The sequence below is a fragment of the Melozone crissalis genome, unplaced genomic scaffold (assembly GCF_028551555.1).
Source record: "Melozone crissalis strain CALT ecotype California unplaced genomic scaffold, PUWL_Pcris_2 ptg000027l_1, whole genome shotgun sequence".
NCBI classification, from domain to species: domain Eukaryota; kingdom Metazoa; phylum Chordata; class Aves; order Passeriformes; family Passerellidae; genus Melozone; species Melozone crissalis.
The window spans coordinates 48,240,152-48,260,994 of NW_026535805.1; the positions used below are offsets into that span (position 1 = coordinate 48,240,152).

The 20,843-nt window shown below is 37.2% G+C and overlaps 1 protein-coding gene across 1 annotated transcript in view; it reads right to left on the reverse strand.

Annotated features, from left to right (window-relative positions):
- Positions 1–20,843, reverse strand: part of NT5DC1 (5'-nucleotidase domain containing 1) — a 127,765-nt gene that overhangs the window by 33,956 nt on the left and 72,966 nt on the right. The window contains exons 7-8 of the mRNA XM_054279498.1: positions 12,341–12,515; positions 7,797–7,894 (exon numbers count right to left, since the gene is read on the reverse strand). Of these exons, the coding sequence (XP_054135473.1) occupies positions 7,797–7,894; positions 12,341–12,515 (273 nt within the window). The remainder of the gene's footprint in view (positions 1–7,796; positions 7,895–12,340; positions 12,516–20,843) is intronic.

Below are 20,843 nucleotides of genomic sequence, written 5' to 3' on the forward strand. Positions count from 1 at the left end.
CTGTAGTAGTTACTGTAGCTCCTTTTAAAAATGAAAATATACTCTCTATACACAAAGAATTCTGTTTTGGAGTACTTGGTAAATATGCTAAACATGTTTTCCAGTTTTAACAAAAGGAATATTGTAGATACCATGCTTTTGAAAGCAGCAGTTTAAACTTTCTTTGAACTAGTTGTCTGTAATATTCTTGTCAGCTCTGTGCCAAACACGCTATTTAATATCAAAAGTAATCAGCTGAAGCAACCCCTGCTGTCTTTATGCAGAAGCAAGTTGCAGTTTTTCACTGTTTTGATTTTTGGATGAATGACTTATTGTTCCTTTTATCCTCAGAAGTACTTTGAACACTATGCAAACATATAAGGACCTTGGCCTGACATATTTACCGTAAGTTTTTTTCTTTTAAAGAAGGATGGGCATTGGAGAATGCATCTCAATAATCAGCAACAGAGAGATGCCTTATTTTAAACACTGTTTAATTTTTTTCTTTAGAAAAGAAAAATTAAATAGGGAGTTGTTTATGAACAGCAGTGAAAATAATGGGGACTATCTTCCTATGAAGTTTTCTTGCGCTGTTGCATTCACTGAAAGTCTCTCAGGGTACAGGGTCTCATGGGTCATTTTCCAGTAGCTGGGTCATTTGTAGCTAGGTTCTCACGGATGGATACTCAGATATCTAATCAAGGGGAAGTCTGTACTGCAGCTTTCTCTGGGTTGGCAGTGATAGGCCCATCTTTTCCTCTCCAGCCCGCTGAGGGTATAATATCTCACAGAATGCTAGGCCAGACTCAAATGTGGTTGAAATTGCAGTATCGATAGAGGTTTGCAGTAAGGGATGGGTGGAAATTCCTACCCACATATACCACGAGATTGCATAATCCTCAATGCTTAGGCAAACAGAGTAAATGTTAAAGAATTGACCTGTGTCCTGGCAGCTCTTCTGGCTAATATGGTTGAGCCAAAGGAGCTCAAGAAGGAGCACCAAACCCAATTTCCATTGGCCAGTTCAGCTGATAACCAGGTACCTCCCATGGCCAGTTTCAGGCATTAGCTGAAATCCCAGCCCTTGGCCCGTGCTCCAGGTTTATAGTGAATTGCTGTAGTCAGGCCAACATGGTGCCCTCCTGGTAGAAACAAAAATAGAGCTTTGCTGCCCAACCTCCAGCTTGTGATGCGCTGTAAAATGCCTGAGTGAAACCCATAATTTGTGTAAATAAATTTGTATAAATGATGTGATGACAATCTGGCCTCACTTCTGAAGCAAGTACCAGTAAAGCCTGTTCAAAAACCAACCCCAAACAAACAGAACAAAACACACTCACTCTACTCTTCCTAAGAAAAGGAATGGCTTCCCAGCTCGGATTGCCAAGAGGAATGTGCTGTAAGGGAAAGTCATTCTTTGGCTTCCACATGGTCTAACTACTACAGAGTCACGACTTGAAGAACTTACACCAGTTTAATCACGCCACTGCAGTAATAGCTACACACACTATCAGTGCAAGCTGCAGTGTCTCCTGCATTTCACAAAAAGTTTATAAATGATGCACTGCCAGTTAGTGATCAATTGTGTGTCCTCAAGTTCTAATTAATTATCTCTGTCATGGAACAAAATTGTACAAAGCATTTGTTTTAATGAGGCAAAGATGATCAAACATGGTAGCCAAGGACTTTGGAAACCATCAGAAAGAAAGAAGCCTGTAACTTTAACAACCTGCTCTGCAAAAGGATGTAAGCATGTGCTGGCTCAACTCTATTTTGCTTTTTGCACCTGTATAAATTTACAGAACTTTGCGCTGAACACATAAAACCCAAAATCCAAACTGTTACCATAGACTATTTTTACCAAAAATGAAATAAAATTTAACTGCTAGAAAAGAGTTTGTTAACCCATCAGGACAGTTAAATGACTCTCATCTTACGTATCCCATGACTTAATTACAAACATTGAGGACATGATAGAAAATGATCCCCTCTGTTCTCAAATTATTCCCAAAGTGTTGATTTTAAACTACATACAGGTACCATCTAGCAAACCTTAAAAAGATTGATTGGTAAGTCCCTTTGATTACAAGGTAACACCTGTTGATTTTTTAAAATGTTTGTCCACAGGACATAAATAAGATCAGGAAACCAGTAGTCTCTGAGACAGCTGTTTACACTGTCAAGGAAAAAAATCTGAAGTGGCTGATATCTTTGTAAAGGATGTACACAAAGTGGAATAGTTTTAGACTAAGATCATTTAAACTAAGGCTAGGAGGTGAAACAGTCATTGAAGAACCCTAACATTGTGGATTTTCTTGAAATAATCTCCGAGCTTCTCCAGTGGATTATGAATATTTGTACGAAAACAAACCTTGGTATAGGAGATTAAATTTCTTTGTATGTGTCTTCCACTGTCAGCCCTACAGACCTGTCCTAGCCTGCTTTTCAGAAAGTGGAGTCAGACATTGATCATGTTCCCAAAGAGGGTGTCACCTGAAGGAAGCACCTTTATAAGGTACTTCCATAATCCTTTTGGTTTCTCATTATAAAAATTAAAAACAGTCAGGTTCTATCACTGAATATGAAGTTAAGTCTATATAATCATCTGTACTAACCAATTGCTTAAAAAGAAACTCCTTTTTCTCAGAAATCATGGATAAAATGAAAATCCCTGGCTGAGATTAGAGTAGGGAATTATTTCTCAGTGGTGGCTTGGGTACACAACAAGATGCTTTATCCCTTTCAATCGTGGACCTCCTCCTGTCAGCTTATTACAGAATCTGTTTCTGATATTAGAGCATTAAGAGACTCTTAATCTTAATGTCATGTACTGCGAGGTACGAAAAGATTGAGTTTTGAAGACTAGAGTACAAAATAACATTACTTGTTAGTTTTAATCATTTTTCTTTCCTAAAAAGCTGGAAATCACATGAAAAACAGTGCCAATACACTTTAAAGAATTGCTAAACAGCACTTCCCTTAAAAAAGAGTAGCATGGCTTTTAAGGGCCATATGGCACTGTGGGATGTTATAACAATATAAAGGCATCTTCCTGCAGAAGAGATATGGGAAATGGTTATGGACTTGATAGCTCTTGAATAATGCAGTGTGCAGCCAGTGCACCCTTTACATGCACTCTGTCACAAGCTCCCAGCAAAAATGCATTATTATGTGGCCTCATGTTACAGAACATATCCACACAGACTGATCTGAACAGACACCATCTCCAGAAGAATGGCAACAAGCACAGCTGCATTAGATACAGGAACACCCTCAGCCAGAGGAGGACAAGATTACACAGGTGCCCTTTGCTGGTGCTGTTGTTATTCTGCTTGTGCCTCCTGAGAGATGTGAGATAAGGCCCTTTGTGGGCATCCCTGCAAAAGGCTTCCTGAGCTCTGAGACCTGTGGGAAGACACTGCTGCATCTCCTGCTGTGGCTGGAGGGCCAGCTGGGAGCCCCAGTCAGCCCAGGACATGGGTACATCATGTTAAGCTACGTTTGAGACACTAGCCTTATTGCAAAAGTCCTCCTTGAGACAACAGTAGAAGTCAAAAAACAAAGACCTGACATTCAGACAACCCCATCAGTGTGAAATCCCTTTCCTCTCTATGCTTCCATGTCCTGCTCTGCTCTTACTCTACCTCCCTCCTCCCATGCCCCCACCAGCTGGATCCCCCAGCCCATCTCTGGCGCAGTCAAACCCAGTTGTTCACAAAAGATGGAACAAGAAAACTCAAGTAGCAGACATGGGATCACCACCTTCTGAAGTCTTGCAGTCCCTAATAACCAAAGGTGGTCTTTATTGCAGAGACATGGTGTTTTATATCCCATCTCCATTATTTCCTTTCTAATTGGTCCTTTCAGCTTTTAGAATTTTCTTGTATTTTTAGAAGGGTGGAGAAGAAGCTTATGCACAGAACTGATAAAATGGCAGTTTCCAGAAAACCATAAAAATTAGAGGACTGAAAGTTTCTTAAATGGGAAGCTACATTCTGCAGCAGAGGCACCTTAAGATGGACAGAAATTCAAGTTCAGAGGAAGGAAGACAGCCTGGAAGTGTAACTGAAAGCAGGCTTTGAAAGTGGTATTCACTGGCACTACATCTGTAGGATTGTTTTCGGCCTGTACAGATACATGCACATGAGGCTATATATAAGTTTTGAAGTGTGTGTTTTACATTCAGGCACTAAACAGTCAGCAATACATTTCCAATTTATGGAAAAAAAAAAACCAAAACAAAACCAAACCAGATCAGAAAAGACAGCTGTGCCTGAGCTGAAAATAAAAGATATATAAGCATTCTTTAAGACCAAGCAGACTTCCCTGTGAATACAGACTTAGAGAAGGCTTCCAGGGAATTAAGGGTTATCTTTAGCATTTCAATTATAATTTTGGATGTATCTGGCAGCGATCAGGACTAGCAGTCAGGCTAGTAATTTGATATGCATTAAAAAGTGATGTGATAAAGGGAAAGCTCTGTTGTCAAATGTCACAGAAATCTTCATGTATTGCAGATTATTATACAATTCACAACTGTCTTTTCTATTTATATTCCTCCAAGCCTTTCATGGAATAAGAAATTATTTTAAGCTGGATGTAGCTGTTGAAAGCAAAGAAAATCCTTCCTTGTCAACATAGGATTTACACAAACATTTTCAACATGATCCTTAGGTCTTGTAGCTCAAGATATTATTAGTACTTTCAAGAACCATGAGAGGAATTTCCCTATGTAAAACAAAATACAACCTCATGAATAACAAGTTAGTTATGGAGTATTTATATTATGGTAGCAAAGTCTGGGGGTATTTTTATGTGCAGCTCTGTTTTCACAAAATATATCCTTTGCTACATAAGTTACCCCTAATCATAAAAACCATTTTGCCAGATGAAAATAAGTGTAGCTGTCCTAAAATCTGTAAAGATACATATAAACTGTTCCTTTACTTAACAGAATGGTACTTTGATAAAAATGATGCAAAATTAAATAAATAATTATTGTGCTTTTCAGTGCCCCAGTCATACAAATCTTTTAGGCTTTCAAACAGTGTTTTGGTTGCTTTAAATGATGCACATCTTGAAATTAAAATGAAATAGTGATGCAATTTTAATTGATCAATTAAAATATTTTTTCATGGTTTCTAAATGGATTAGCTCCAAAATTACTTGTCTGCTGAAAAAAACACTTCCAGAGCTGTTACCCAATATCACATTTCCAGACAATGCCTCCTTTGTCATCTTGTCCTGTTTCTCGTTCTCCTTCAAATGCCTACTGAATACAACTGCCTTTTGAACTAATTCACTGAGAATAATTTATCCTTCTCTTTAGTAAACTTCACAACCTTTCCTTCAAAATCTGGAGCAGAAGTCCTGTTACAGATAAATAATATTTAGCTCCAGCACACAATGCAACACTTGGGATATTTGAAATTAAAAACACATTCCATATTTTGTGCCTTATCCTTAAGTCCATTTATAGCACTATGAAAAATGGTACCATTAGGAATTTATTGCAGCTCAGACTGAATGGTTGGAAGAACATGGCTGAGACTCAGACCTGGAAAAATGGGTAATGACGATAAGCAATTACTTCAGTTTGTTTTCTTCCTAGAAACAACACATTACTTCCCAACACATTTCTTCCTAGAACAAGGTTTTTTTACCCTAAATTACCTTAGCAAAAGTTTAGTCTCTGTGCTTTAAGAAAATATTTACTATGGTGTCTACCTGCAGATTTTTAATTTTTCAAAGGAAAAATATGAAAATTTTGTCCCCCTGATCTGCAGCACAGTGGCCAAACTCTTCTGCCTGAAGTCTGTAGTGCCAACAGGAAGAAAGAAACTAGAAACTGCGATTTTTTAATTTTCAGTGGTTCTGATATGAAAAAAAGCCTTAAAATTCTGAAAACTAGAAAACTGCTCCCTGTCAATGTGTTAGAAGCTACACTGTATACTGTTTCAGCTGCTGTGAGGAACACAGAGGTAGGGCAGCAAAATAAACATTAGAGAAATGTATTATTATTTTGGGAATTTTCTCATATCAATGCTCCTACTTTTATGGCTAAAACTTCATGTACTCTTAAACAAGCTCTACAGTACTTTTAAACATATCTCTAAAAACCTGTCCTATGTGTATAAGTCTTTGCTGTGAATGTTGTGGTTGGTCTTGCAGAAGACAGCAGTTACTGTCTTTGGATACAAACATATTAAGAAAAAAATACACTCTCAGGTTAGTTGTTTCAACAAATTATTTATCTGATTATTACTTTAGCTATGTTCGTGTGCTTCACATTTAGATAGTGAAGTGTCCAGAACAAAAACTACATTTTATTTTGCATTAATAAGGTATTAACATAATGAGTGATTGACTGACATTTGAGCCCCATTGCATTGTCAGGATATAAACTGAATGAAAACCACTAAGTCAATAAGAGGACTCCAGATAATGCTGTTCCTGTTTGAAAGCAGAGAAAGAAACATCTTCATGAAAACTGTTCCTTACAGCTCAATGTGGTGATTATGCCAATGCTACATATTATCAATGGAGAGAGTAACTTGGTCTTCTCCCTCTATTCAGCCCCTTTTTTGCACAAAAAAACCCCCCAACCAAAACAAAAACCCCCTCATCAAAGTATCCTGGAGCTTTTTGGCTGTTGATTAAATTTACTGAAACTGTTCAACAGGTCCAAAAGCTGCTGGCTGGATTTCTGACAGAGGCACACAGCAGGATTTCCTCAGGAAGTCAGGCTAATCAGATTGTTTAAAAGAAATCCAAAGCGAATTTCATTTTATTTTCAATTTGCTTTATACAAAACTAAATCAAATGGTTGCAGAACTAAGCCTCTTTCACCCTTTATGATTTTATTCCCCCTTCTCCTTTCATACAAATAGTTTCAATCTCCCTTCTGAGATTACTTTTTTTTCTCAAACTGTCAGCTTGGCAACTATTTGAACTAATCCTTTAAAAATCACACCTCGGATACTTCTTATTTTCCTATATAAATATGTGAAACATTAAAATATAGTTTCAATATGTATTTTTGCTGCTTGTTTCAGATTTACTGTAGAAGTTACACAAGCAAAATTTCTTTTGGGCTGGAATGGTGCTATTCCTGTTATAAATTAATGATCAACGGCGGTTTAGTGTATGCTGACTTAAGTTATTTTGGCTATAAGATTAATTTTCAGGTAACTTAATCATAAAGATATTTACCAAAATATAGAAAAGTAAACTGTCTTCAGCAATGTTTTATTGTTATTTGTAGTTCAATGAACATTGCTCTTATAAACCTCCTGTGTTACAACCTTAATTACCTAATGGACAACATTGCCAAGTGCTTCAGATTGTTTTAATTAAATTAAGTGAGTACAGGGGTGCTTCCTTTTCACCTGCTCTCTCATTATTTAGCCAAAGTAAACACACTTAATGCTGTCAGATTTCCATCATAAATTCTTTCCTTCAGCTTTACAATTTTATTTGTACAGTTCTCCTAATTTCCTTTAAATTCTTTAAGTATTTCTGCTTTTTTTTTTCCCAGAACTAAATTTTGTTTTCTTTGCATGACCCTGTGAGCACAATGAAGCTTCTTTTTCATTATTGATGAAATATCTGAACCCCAATGTATTTTCAATTACTATCAAAGCTCTGCCTTTTAATTGTCCTCAACACTGTAATTTTTAATTTCTCAATGGTCCTCAGTCTTAACAGAATTTTAGTTCACTTCCCACCCCACTGCCAGTGTTCCGTTGCTTTAATTTTCTTTCTTTTTTTTCCCATAGAAGTAAGCAGATGAGAAGGGACTTACAGCTGCAACTTACCAAGAGTTCGGAAAGGTCTTTGATTTGGTGTATGGGAGAAGAAACCAGGTTTCAAAGCATTTGTGATCAAAATGTCAAAATACTCTTCAAAATCATTCCTAGAAAGTAAAGTAAATGTGATTAATTAAACTCACAAGTTACTTAAAATGTTATGAAATACTCTTTAAGACTTAAGAAAACATCAGAGTATTTCTTTAAGGTACTTGTTTCTGTCACTTTTTTTTTTTTTTTTTGATGCTTGTTCAATGTCTATTATTCTTTTCCTGAGGCTGTCAAAAGAGAGTCAAACCCCCAGTGAGTTATCTTTGAGAACACTCTTTATTTGTAAAAAGATGTTCCTTGATCTCAGGAGAACATGTAACAGATGACATTTTTTTAATCTGAGATGGCAACATATGCATAGACGTGGACCGAAAGTTGTAAAATGAGGGATTTTCTTTTCCAAAAAGAAAATCTAAAGTAATGGGGTAGAAAGTGGCTGAAGAGACTTAAACACAGGTGCTTATTTGTATGTATCCACAGGCCTAAGATGCTCTTGGCAGACCCCATAGATCTAATTTACAGCCAATGGAAACTGGAGTGTAATCTCACATATTCCAAAACTGAAGCACCATTTTGACAGCTGAATTCCTTCTTCAGACTCTGCTGGCTGCTCTCACTACATACCTGCTGGTTACAGGGAGGCTGGACATGTGACTACAAATAAACAGCCACCAGCTTCAAGTCCTCATCTGCCTGCTGAATCCCACCATTAAATACAGAGTTTTCAAAGATCATTTGGTCCATATATACAGATTGTTATCTGGACTGTGGAAATCCCATCAGTTTAAATGGTTTGAATGTCTCAGCATGGTATGTAAGAAAACATTCCTCATCTATGACACACTTTATTTTATTAGAAATATTTCATTGCTTAGCTGACTTCATTGCCTATAAAATCCAAAAAAGTGATAGATACTCTTGAATGGAACAAAGAAATCACAGATGGCAAGTCCAGGATGGACACAGGCATTGAAATGCTATCAGCAGTAGAGGAAGTTTGGTGGAAGCAAACCAGTTAACTATATCACTTTCAAATAAGTCATGATCTTCCATGGGACTGAGATATCTTATCAAAAACTGAATGCTCTCTCTATGAGAGACAGCTTTTGGGCTGTGCTCAAAATTACATTCCAGCCTTAAAATATAAGTCCTTTAAATTTCCTTTCTCTAATGAAATTTCAGCTTTGTCTAATTTTTCTCTACTCATGGCCATATGTAAACCTTTGCCTTTTAAAAAGTACCAGTATCAAATATTACAATGATGTGTTTTTAAAATTTGCTTCCATGTGGAAGATTCCAGATGCTGAGCTAAGAGGCTGGGTTCTTCTGTCCTCAGGTGAAAAGTATCAACAGAGATAAACTTTTCAAATTAGCATCTGATGCAAATAATCCATCTAGTGGTAAATTAAATGCAAAACAAAGCAAGCGTTTCAGGAGCACAACAAAGAACTATTAACAAGTGAGAGGATAAGAAGAAATTCCCTCAAGTTGTACAAGAGCAGGTTTAGATTTGATATTGTGCAAAATTTCTTCGCAGAAAGGGTGGTCAGGTATAAGAGAAGTCTGCCCAGGGTAGCGGTGGATCCACCATCCCTGGAAGTGCTCCAATAATGTGTGGATGTGGCACTTGGTGATACGGGTTAGTGGAGAACACAGAGGTGCTTGGTTCACTCAATGATTTTAAAGGTTTTTTCCAACCTAAATGACTCTGTGATTCTCTGATTTGTGGGAAAAGTGGCAAGTGCTTTGTATAAAAAAATTGAAACAGAACAAACAGACTTTTCAGAAGAATTGGTAACTTTTTGTTACTCTGCTGAAAAACTGCTTTGTGTGAGGAGATGCTGTTATCTGTGGCCTTTTTTGAAACAATATATTCAATCTCATGTACAAAGCTGCTGTTTCTATGAGAGACTTTGTGTTACACTCTTATGTAACATTATACATAAAGCAAATCTGTTCCACCAATCACTGCCTGTGATTGGTACAGTGGCCTGTGGTTACAGTAAGTAGCTTGCACACTGGGCAGGATGTATCTTACACATGTATCGTAACTTCCACCTTCTAAAAACTGCACTCTGAATTCAGATAGTGGTTGACGCCACAGACAGAATCCGTGGAGAAACATCCACATTCTTGAAACGTAATCCATCCCACTTATTTCAGACATAATTCATAACCATGCAGACTGAATTGCCAAGGATAATGTCCAGTGGTTTCTCTCCACTAACCACAGAGGGAAAGGAAATGACCAGCTTCAAAAAGTTACTCACTTTTAGGTGGCTAACATTCCTGAAAAAGTGAAATACAGTTGGCTTCAGTGATTGTGTGATGATTGACTCATCTCGAGGTGTGCTTCTGCCAACATTTAAAGGTTCAACTAACTGGGCAGCATCCTCGTGGTAGGTAAGACTGAAAAGTCACACCATGATGCTGCTGTATGAATGAGCTGGCACTTGCTTTTTAAGGTTTACATGTCTTTTTTACTGATGCCAGCAGTATGTCTGTGCTCTGGCTGGGAAACAGTTGTCATTTTATTTCAAAATGAAGTTTTTTCTTGTACTTCCTCTCCCTACCAAAATGTGTTCTAGTTAAGGACAATTTTGTCAGATGAGCACAGTTGGGATATTTTGCTCATGAAATGGTAAATGATACACTTAAGTATGAATTTCCCAGCACAGCTTTTATGAAGACAATAATTTCTTCACCAAAAAGGAGCTTCTTTAACAAAGTGCAAAAAAGTAAACAGTTACAAGGTAAGGATATTAGGAGTAAGAGGCTAAAACTTTACACGCATCTCTGTTTTTCATATTTATCATTATGGGTTTTTTTATTTCATACTATACAATTTTGGGCTTCTCAGTATCATTTTGATTAACCTACATAATCCTTAATAATCCTTAATAAAGGATTATGTAGGTGCAATTTGTAAGTGTTGATGTCAAGAATAAAAACCAGTTACCCTGGTCAAATAAAGTTAAGGGCAGAGATAATAGGGGTGAACCTGAACTATATTCCAGTACAGCAAAAAGTAGCACAGATACGAAGAGTCTTTATGTCTCATATGAGAGGCATGAAACAAACGAAATCACTAAAAAGTTTAGATTTTCAGGAAAATAACCCCACTTCGCTAAAGTCTAATGGACAGTGGAGTACTCAGTTCTCCAAAAGCTACTTGGAAGCCACACTGCATGAATCACTGGAAAATATGATTGTAATAAATACCATAGAACAATCTACACTTCTGTGGAAAAGAGAGTGACACAGGTGACACAGTATCCTTCTACCAGGATATCTTTTTTGGGTGTTTTGAAAGGTAACTGATCATTTCTGATATCTTGCTTACTGTCTTCCAGCAGGATTTCTACAGCTACCTTCAACAGCTGAACACTATTCACCAAGGAACAGAAAGCCAAAATCATTGTATGTGGCCAAGAATTTACTTTTATACCAAATTTTCATCTATGAAATAACTAGACAGATTTACACAAAAGAGGTAATTCACAGACATCTTGCTCATAAAGGAGAATTGCTTTTTGTCAGGAGGGAGATTTCTCCCTCAAACGAGCAAGTGTAATGTTCATGCAAAGCAGTGAGAACTGGCACAGCTGATGCTTTGTTTTAGCATTTAGCCTAGAGAGTACAAAAGAGAAGTCATACTGGCAGGACTGGTTTTGGAAGGTAGCTCTGTCTTTTACCTTACCCGTGGTTTTCTTACAGTGCTGCTGTATTCATTCTGCTGTTCCCTGGCATATCCTGATAGCCAAGGTAGGGTCACACTGAACTACTTTATTTCTTGGATTAATGATAAACCGTCTTGCTCTGTCACCTCTATTTGCATCACTGATTTATTTTCAGTGGTAATTTATTTTCTAGGTAAGTGATAGTTCTGCTGAATTTCACTGAATTTGACTTGACCAGCCATGTTCTTAACATTATGCTACAAACAGCTACTGTGATCAGCAACTGCAGCCTCCACCAGTTGCCAAGGGCAATAAACTGCCTGCTGTATCTTTTCTGCTGTGAAGAAGCACATTTCTCATGTGCAGCCATCTTTGGAAAACCACTAATGGGAAAAAGTACTGGTAAGATTTTCCTGCAAATTTACTGCGAGGAAATGTAACAGTACTACTAGTTGCATTCACTGCTGGAGAAGCAAGAAAAGAAGTGGCTTAAATAAGACAGTTTAGCAACAGTTTACAATAAAGTTAGGAATCAGATGGTGGATAGGATATTGGCCTAAAAGATAATTCCCTGGCATCTTCAATCCCATCATGATGCCTCCAAAAGGATGCAGGTTGTGAGTGTGCTGTGGGTCAGACACAGCTCACAGGCTCACAGATCGACTACTCCGTCTCTTGTAACGCTCCACTAGAGAGGGGCCCAGTGGAAAACTCGGAACCAAATAATTCATCATACATAAACAAAACTCAAATTAGCTTACCAATAACTCAGGCTTATCTCCAAATTGGGCAGATATAATTTGAAATGGAGTTTGCACTTACCCAAGAACATGTTCACACAGAAGCCTGCAGTAGTCACTGTGAGAACTGGTAATTAACAGCAGAATCTTCCCAGCATTCTTCAGTTGTTTCAGCCACTTTTTTAAAGACTCGGGACATCTTTGTAAATATTTGTCTGGGTGATTTTTCACTTCTGGGAAATACATCCCACAGTCTTCTAAAAAAATGAAAACATAATTATGTTATCCAACCCTGCTCACAAACCACTTAATCCACACAACAAATATCCTTTTATGTGCAAACAACAGAATTAAAATAAGGCAAAGCAAAGTTTAAAATTTTCTCTGGGCTGTAATATAATAGAAACCAAAACCCCCAAACAAACCAAGAAGATTCACTGTAGCAGAAACAAGATTGCATGACTTTCTTATTGTGGAATTTTCATAATTATTTGGTTTGATGTTCTTTTGCTCATAATAGTTAGTAGCAAAGAAATTTCAGATTATAGTTTCATGCAGGAAATAATTATTTCTTTTTGTCTTTGCTCAATTTTTGGATACTCAGTTTGTGATTGTAAAATGAGCTAAATGTTTAGAGAGTAGTAAGGGCCTAAAATTCCAAAGAACACCTGTTCACTTATTTCTGACACTACATTAGCATTGACTGATCAGTAACATCCATTTTATTATTTTTGCATTTTCCTCAAGTAGCACTTTATCTATGAAAGGTTGATCAACTGCCAAAGTCTTGTAGGTATTTGGAATACTAGGAACAGATGCAAAAAACTGCCCTATTCCCTATTCAGCTTCAATAATGCTCTTTTTGCCAAATAAAACAGCAATAGAATTTTGCAAATACACTTGGAATGTAAGATTTTAAAAAGTGTGGAACAACACTAACTTGGCAGTAAAAGTTACCTATTCATTAAAGTCACCAATAAATATTCATCTTGTTATAGCCCATAGCAGCTTTTCCAAAATGTCAAATTAACATTAAATTTCCCTACATATTTCTTCTGTGCTCAAACCCTCTGTAACCAAAACTGTCAAGCTAGTTAAAGGTTTAAAAAGAAATGCAATAATTGTAGAGACAGAAATTATACCAAGTATTTGGCTCTCAGTCTGTGTGTGTTATATTATAATGAACATCATCACAGATTATTTTTCTTCCAGCACTTGTTCTATATGCAACTGTCTGTGGTCAACTTTGCTGAATGATTTAATAAATCCCAGACATTACTTAGCCTTCTGGTATGTGAGTAATGCTGCTCTCTAGTTTGAAAAAATAAGATTTAAACCACTTGAACTTTAGCTATTTAATGGAAGAGAGCATGCATTTTTGAAACAGTAGTATCAAAGAAAGACGGAAAGATCCTGGGCACTAAACATTGTTCCATACACTACACATTCAAACATCTACAGATGGCAGCGAACAAAAGTCTTCCAAAAGAAGATTCAAATTGGCTGTTATCCCTGGAATTAGACAGGAGGCAAAAAATGTATTATTCTGTACTACGACTTGGCAGATTTCTTCCCAAAAAGTAGACTGGTATATCTGAGAAGAGTATCTCAAGCAAAATCTCCCAACTCACAACCAGGCCACTCTTCCAGCTCTTTGCTGTGTTTAGGTCAGGCTGTGTAACAGTGTCTACCAGGGATACAAGCCTGCTCCTGCAGCCAGCATTATGGGATGCCATGACATTTGCCTTGATAGCTAGCCAAGAACAATGATATTTTTGATTAAACAAAGCAGATTTATGAAAGAAGGTTTCCTGTTGTGTTTTTCCCCCTTCTTTCCTGAGGCATGAATATTGTTTGGGATGAGCAATAATTTCTAGGAACAGAATCTGCATTTTTTTTCTCCATATTATTACTAGCAATAATATTTCATATGCTATCCTATGACAATTTTTCTTTTGGTGTTTTGGAAAGTGCACAACATTAGATGAGAAGAAAGGGGCACACACAAACAAAGCAGGCTTAGCACTAGCTCCTACAGCTACAAACAATTAAAATAAAGATGGCAAAGTTCATTTATATAACCAGTGACCTATCACTCTTATCACTCTCAGTTGAAAAGGTCTGTTTTACTCCTGGATGCTCTTTGTTTTTCTGTCCTTATGAAATCCCTTCCACTGTCTGTGACCATTATTTGATGTGCAATTTAAAGCCTTTGAGTTAATTTAATCAAAACTGTCTTATCTCTCCATAATCTGTGCAGTATCTTCTATGTGACAAATCTATTCTATTTGGCCTTTGAGCTGCATCTGCATTGGAAAAGGCCAACAACTCTGGGTTCAATATATGAGCTGAAAGAGAGTCTTATTCCAGCTTTCTATCTAGACCCTGAAGCACAGCTGTTAATTGCAGACAAGCAATGAATCAGTTCTTGACACTGAGATCTGAAATTTGCCTCTGGGCTGTTTGCCATATCAGGCAGAGGCAGCTCAGAAGAATCCTCATTAAAGCATACTCTACTGTAATTAGACCAGCATGGCCCAGGAAAGCAGAGTTTGACTTAATTCCTAACATACTATTGCATGTGGTGAAGACAGTTTCGTGGAATACAAATTCGTACCTGTAAATGAGTTTAATCACCAAAGCTTGCCAGATTTGATTGAAAGCCACATAAAAGCCAAAAATACTTGCTCATTAACCCAGGGCAGAAGCCAATTTTGATGAGTATAACAGAGCCACAGGCACCTTGTTGGCAGAATTGTGGAAGCTTTAACATGTGATGGAGAAATAGCATCATGTCAAGCCTTCAAAATCAAATGGCATGACCAATGAAGCCATTTTCCCCATTATGGCATAGGTTTTACTATGTTTTACTAAAGCAAACAAACAATAAAAATAAGAAGAAAACTCTATTAAACAAAGCACCAGTGAGAAATCAGAAAAGAAATAATTTTATCAGAGACAACAGAGGAAAGCAACAATGAGTGCTTACACAACTGTAATACAGCTCGATTCTTGAAAAACAAAGAAGTAGTTCATCAGAGTAACACTGTTCTGGAGAAATAAGAAATTTCTCTAGCCTGTAAAACCTCCCTGACAATGCTTATGGGCCATCCAAATTGGAAAACACTCTTATAAATGGAAATATAAGCAAACTTTAGAAAAGTTTTGTTGGTCCACAAATTCAGAGATCAAAGTGGGGGACTTGTGGTCACTGCCAGATCTACAACTGATGGTTTGTTATCTGAACATTGCCTAAAATAAAAGCTATACTTTTTTTCCTCTTTGTTTTATGAATATCACTTAACATACAGCTACATGGACATTGACATATATTAACACATATCCATAAATCAGGGAAAGCAAAACATTCACAAAACAACTGTCCCAACTTTCACCTCAAATTCTCTGTTGTTTTCAGTTACCTTCAAGCATGCCAAAGCCTTCATTAGTAACCTCTGGCTCTTTGGCAGTGTGAACACTTACACAAAATACAAAGAAGTATTTAATAAAAAAATTCAGAACAAGAAGCCTGTGACAATCGACATAGCAATTAACATATTTACCCCCTGTCATTTTATGAAAAAACTTAATTCAATGATGTGGAGGAGAAAAGTGAATATCTAAGCATTTCATACACAGCCTTGGAATGCATTATGTATATGTCACCATGGAACAAATGCAATTTTTTCAATTTCCATTCCTGTTATTAAACAACATGAAGTTTATCACAAATCTCTGAAATACAGCCTGCTTTAGCAAATCAGCAACTAGACTGTGAAGGGATTTATAATAATCTTCCAAATATACTTTCAAAAACAATTACTGCTTTTGCAGTCCACCTTTCAGAAGGTCCTTTCAGAAAAATAAAAGTATCCTTTCAAGAAAAAATAATACATTTTAAGCTGAAGATGGAAATAGAAGCAATTAAAATGAATTGTCTAGAACCACCACATATGAAGGTCCTGCCAGAGCCTCTTATCAGATCAACATCCTGGTGTATTTTCAAAGCAATATCATTTCCTCTGTCTATATTATCAGAGGTTCTTTTTGTGTCCAGTTTTTGGAGTTAATTTTTTCTTGTTTTATCTGACATTTTAATTTGACAGTTAATCTAATTTTTAATCTGACATTTATCTGACATTGTGTTGACTTGTAATTTAACTGTGTGAGAGCTGTGATAGCAAGTGTGATGGGAATTATGTAGCTGGAAATGCTGGAAATGCAGAACCCCCAGACCATACTGAGAGAGAGGCTGCACAATGCTTGTCATGTCTTCCAGCACAGATAATAATCCAGTCCTTAAGCCAATGACCCTTCTCTACTATAGTCACAAAATTACTTTATTGAAGTATGCAGTTTGATATTTGTGAAAAAAAAAAAAAAATTCTGTATTTCTCTTGTGCTGTGCATTACACTGCTTCTCCCCAGCAGGGTCAGTTCACACCCACCTGGCCCTGGACCAATTTGGATTCAATGCCAGTAAATCTGCACTGCCAGGACATTGCAGTTTTCATCCCTTAACTGCTATTTGGATTATAAAGTGGGCAAATGTTCAAGGGGCACCTTTCTGGCAAGGTCTTAGTCCAGAACTAAAACACAGGAACAGTGTATTTCTCAGCATTGTCACTGTTTCTGAGGGGAACTTACTTGATTAAATTAAAAATAATTCATCTGCTATTTATACAATTTAGCTAAGCAGAAAAGTATGAAGCTAAAAATATATCACTAGAATTCAGCCAAGAAAAATAAACTTTACACTACCAATTTGTAGCTTGTATTTAGTGGCTTTAACAACTAACAATCTCTTACAATGAAAGCAGTATTTGGAAATGTAACTTTTCTCTCTTTTAAATTCAAGGGCAATATGATAGCTAAGCTATTAATACACATAACCAAATTCTCTGCAGCTCTGCCATGAGAAAGAACTTCTAGTTCTTCCCTAATTTTTGTCTTAATGCTGGCTTGCACATAACAGTTATTAATTTGATTAACAGAGCAGAGCTGCAATAAATGTTACAAGCAGCGATGATACAGACAAAAATATTCACTGGTTATTCCTATGCACTGTGGCCTTACAGCACTTCATGTTTTTAGAGTGAACAGAAACACTTCTTTGACCATTGTTGCTGTCTTCCCCTCCTGTCTAAATAAACTAATACAACAACTATCATAAACATTCAACAGAAACACAAGAAAAGTTACTTCATCACAGAAGATTCTGCAAAAGAATTTAAATTTCATCAAATGAAAGCAAGTAGAAGAGAAAGGGGGTGATGGTTAAAATTACATTAGGCAAGTTGTCTTTTACTGCCTTTTATTTAGGCTGAAGTGTGTTCTAGTAGGAGCAGCAGAAGCAAAATGGGAGACAGAGGGAAGGAAATGTTTACAAAAAGCAAGATAAGAAAAGATAATGGTGACGCAGGAATGACTGGACAAAATATGGTTACATTCTGGAGGCCTGGGATGAGGCAGATATCAGGAACAGAGAGCAGCAGGAAGAGATAAATCATCCTCTCCTTCCCCCAGGAGATAAAAACTTTTAAAAACAGAATAAAAGGATGACAGTCCTGGAAGATGGGAGGTTAGGAAGAGGCAAATATCATAAGAGCAAAAATGAAGAGTGACAGATATCAAATATTTTGAACTTTCATGTTTTCTACAATTGTCTCAATTCTTTAGAAAGATTGAGAAATTCTTTAGAAACACAGTGCCATTTCTTAAAAGGCCAAAGGGTTAAACATCCTGGTCCAGTTCAGGCAGGAAGAACACCAGCTATTTGCATTTCTTCATTTATTAGGAGCAGACATGAAAACAGGATACTAAGTTTGGAGACAAAGGAGATTTTAATTTTATGGTACCAGATCTCTCATTCTCACCTGAAAAAAAGAGTGAAGCAGCATTTCTATGATAAAAGAGGGGGGGAAAGGAGCATGGGTGAATTGGCCATTGGAAACCAGAAATTCAGAATAACACCTCAGTGAGTTTCTGCCTGTCACAAAGCTGAACTTTGCAACCCAATGAATCTCTGCTTGTTGTAGCTAAGAACTAGCTTATGTGCCAGACATATGAGTAGCTGCTTACACACCAGTATCTTTCAAGTTGCTCCTGCATATACAAAGGAAACAGAAATGTGACAGAAAAGGGAGAAAAACCCCTGAAAATCAGACAGAAGAGAGGAGGTAGGAAATATGAGGAGAAATAAAAATCAAACCAGTACTAAGGACAGGTTTCATTCTATTAATAATGCACAGTTTTAAATAGGGAACATATATTAGGATGTCAAATCAAATTAGAGAAAAAGCTTTTCCTCCTGTGTTCTCAGGAAAGTAGCTATTTCTATGATCACAGTGTAAGCCCTCTGCATGTGGCACTTGAGTTCTGAACTAATCACATAGTACCAGTTGAACTACAGGATCAACTGGGTCTTCATTTGCCTCTTTTGCCTGTGTATCTGTCAAAGATGTTTACAGCCCACGTAACATTAACATTCTCAATATTTTTAGCAACATCCAGCTCTGGCCAGGCAGAAATAGATCACATTTTCTAAAATAATAAACTATTTTCCAGTGATGACAACTCTGTGCTCACTTTGATTAATTTCAAGGGGGTGACCATAAGGTAAGGGTCCGTGGTGGGCTAGGAAAAACATGACTACTTGGATTAATAGTGGCTGCAGTGCTATATAAACACTTAATACACTGAAGGAAATATTGTAGCAGAACACACACAAAACATCACCTCTGCAAATATTTCATGGGTCATTTCCTCTTCTACTTACTTTTTACTCCTGTGGCCTATGAGAAATTTACTACAAGATTTAAAATGCTTTGGTATCTAAAGATAGGTCTCCAATGAAAAAGGGTCTGGTTGACTAAAAATTTTCCTAGGGAAGCTAAGAGCTGATGTTGTTTCTTCTGGCCTAATATTATAAGGCAGGAACCACCACTCTCCCTCCTTTCTGAGTTGAGGTTCCCATGACAAAGGCAGTCAGGATAGCACAGGACCTCTAGCTATATTTAAAGGGAAGTCCTAATGTCTAAATTAGAAGCTACTACTGCTCTGACATTTCTTAGCTGAACATCACCCCCTTCTTCCCCCTGTGTAGCAGGGAGTAGAACCAAAGACCTCTGATGGACAACCCAGAACCTCAAGGCTGTGCAAGGTTTAAGGGCTGGCCCTAATCAAAGTCAGCTTCAAGGGGAGGCTGTATAATTTCTTGAAAACTTGTCAAACAACTTTTCCCCAAAAACTTTTCAAGCAAACTTAAAAAGTACCACTTCCTGATACCCCTACCATTTGCTATCAAGAAGAACCCCATTCAATCTGCCCCTAATCTTCACCCTCCTGCTTGCTAGCTCTGCCTCATCTCCCACCACACCGGCAGTGTCCTGGACACAGAACAATCAAGACTCAATGCCACAGCCAGATGCTGGCATGGCTTTTACATCTAGTGTTATTCCTACTTCTTACTGAGGTCCATGGACACTGAAAGAGAAATCCAGGCTATTTTCACATGCTTTCTGTTCTTACTGGTGCTCCCAAAAGGCTGATTTCACTGCTCCCACAGCCAGAGTAAGCCCCACTCTGCAGTCCTTGCATCGTGTCATCCCAAGCTTGCAAATGCCTTCCTTTAGAAAAGAGTAAGAACACAAATAAAAGAAGTTATGAGAAGCACAGGTATGTGGCAAAGTCTGCAGGCTGACTTCACTGTGACTCCTGACACATGACACTTGTAAGGAAGTTGTCTTGATGTAGGTAGTTTGAATGACCTTCCACAGTTTTATATACACAAGTCTTGGAGAGAGTATTTCTTTCTTTCCTTGTTTTTTTCTTTTCCTTCTGCTTTTATGTTAATATTTATATCAATTTATATTTATTTGTAGCAATGTTTCCCCAACACAGGAAGGATGTACTTTGGAGGTAGAACAGGATCTGTTGCTATATTTTAGAGGAAATTATTTATTTCTCCAAAGAATTCATTTCCTTGCTTTACATTATCATGCTAGTTAGAAGCATAACAGAGCAGAATGATCAAACAACATGAAACCAATCAATTTCTGATGACATTCTCACAACCCATGGGCTGAACACTAAACTTGTGCAGAGGTAACTATCCTTTGCTGGACAAACATTCAGTTAAATTAGTCTGATTCCCCAGATCCTCCCTACAACTAAAGTGAACAATCTGCAGGAAAAATCTGCTTTGTTCTATTGTCAAATTCTGATAGGATTTATGCAACACACTTATTTATGCTTGGAAGTAAAAGACTGAAAGCTGGCATAGGGATTGCTCAAGGCAACACAACTCACATTTTTTCCTCCTGTTAAAGATTTACATGGATCATTTGTTATATAAGTATTACCATAGTATTAGTAGTTACAGGAGGACAACCTACCAGTGGTAAATTACCAAAAAAATCCTGGAAATCTCCATCCTCACCTGTACTTTGACTGCTGAAGTTACTGATCCTTATACACATATTTATCATACAAACTTGCCATAGAAGTATATTCGATATTTTTCTTTTACATACATTACAACTATTTGCTCCCAACACCAACTTTCCCAACAAATTTTTCATACT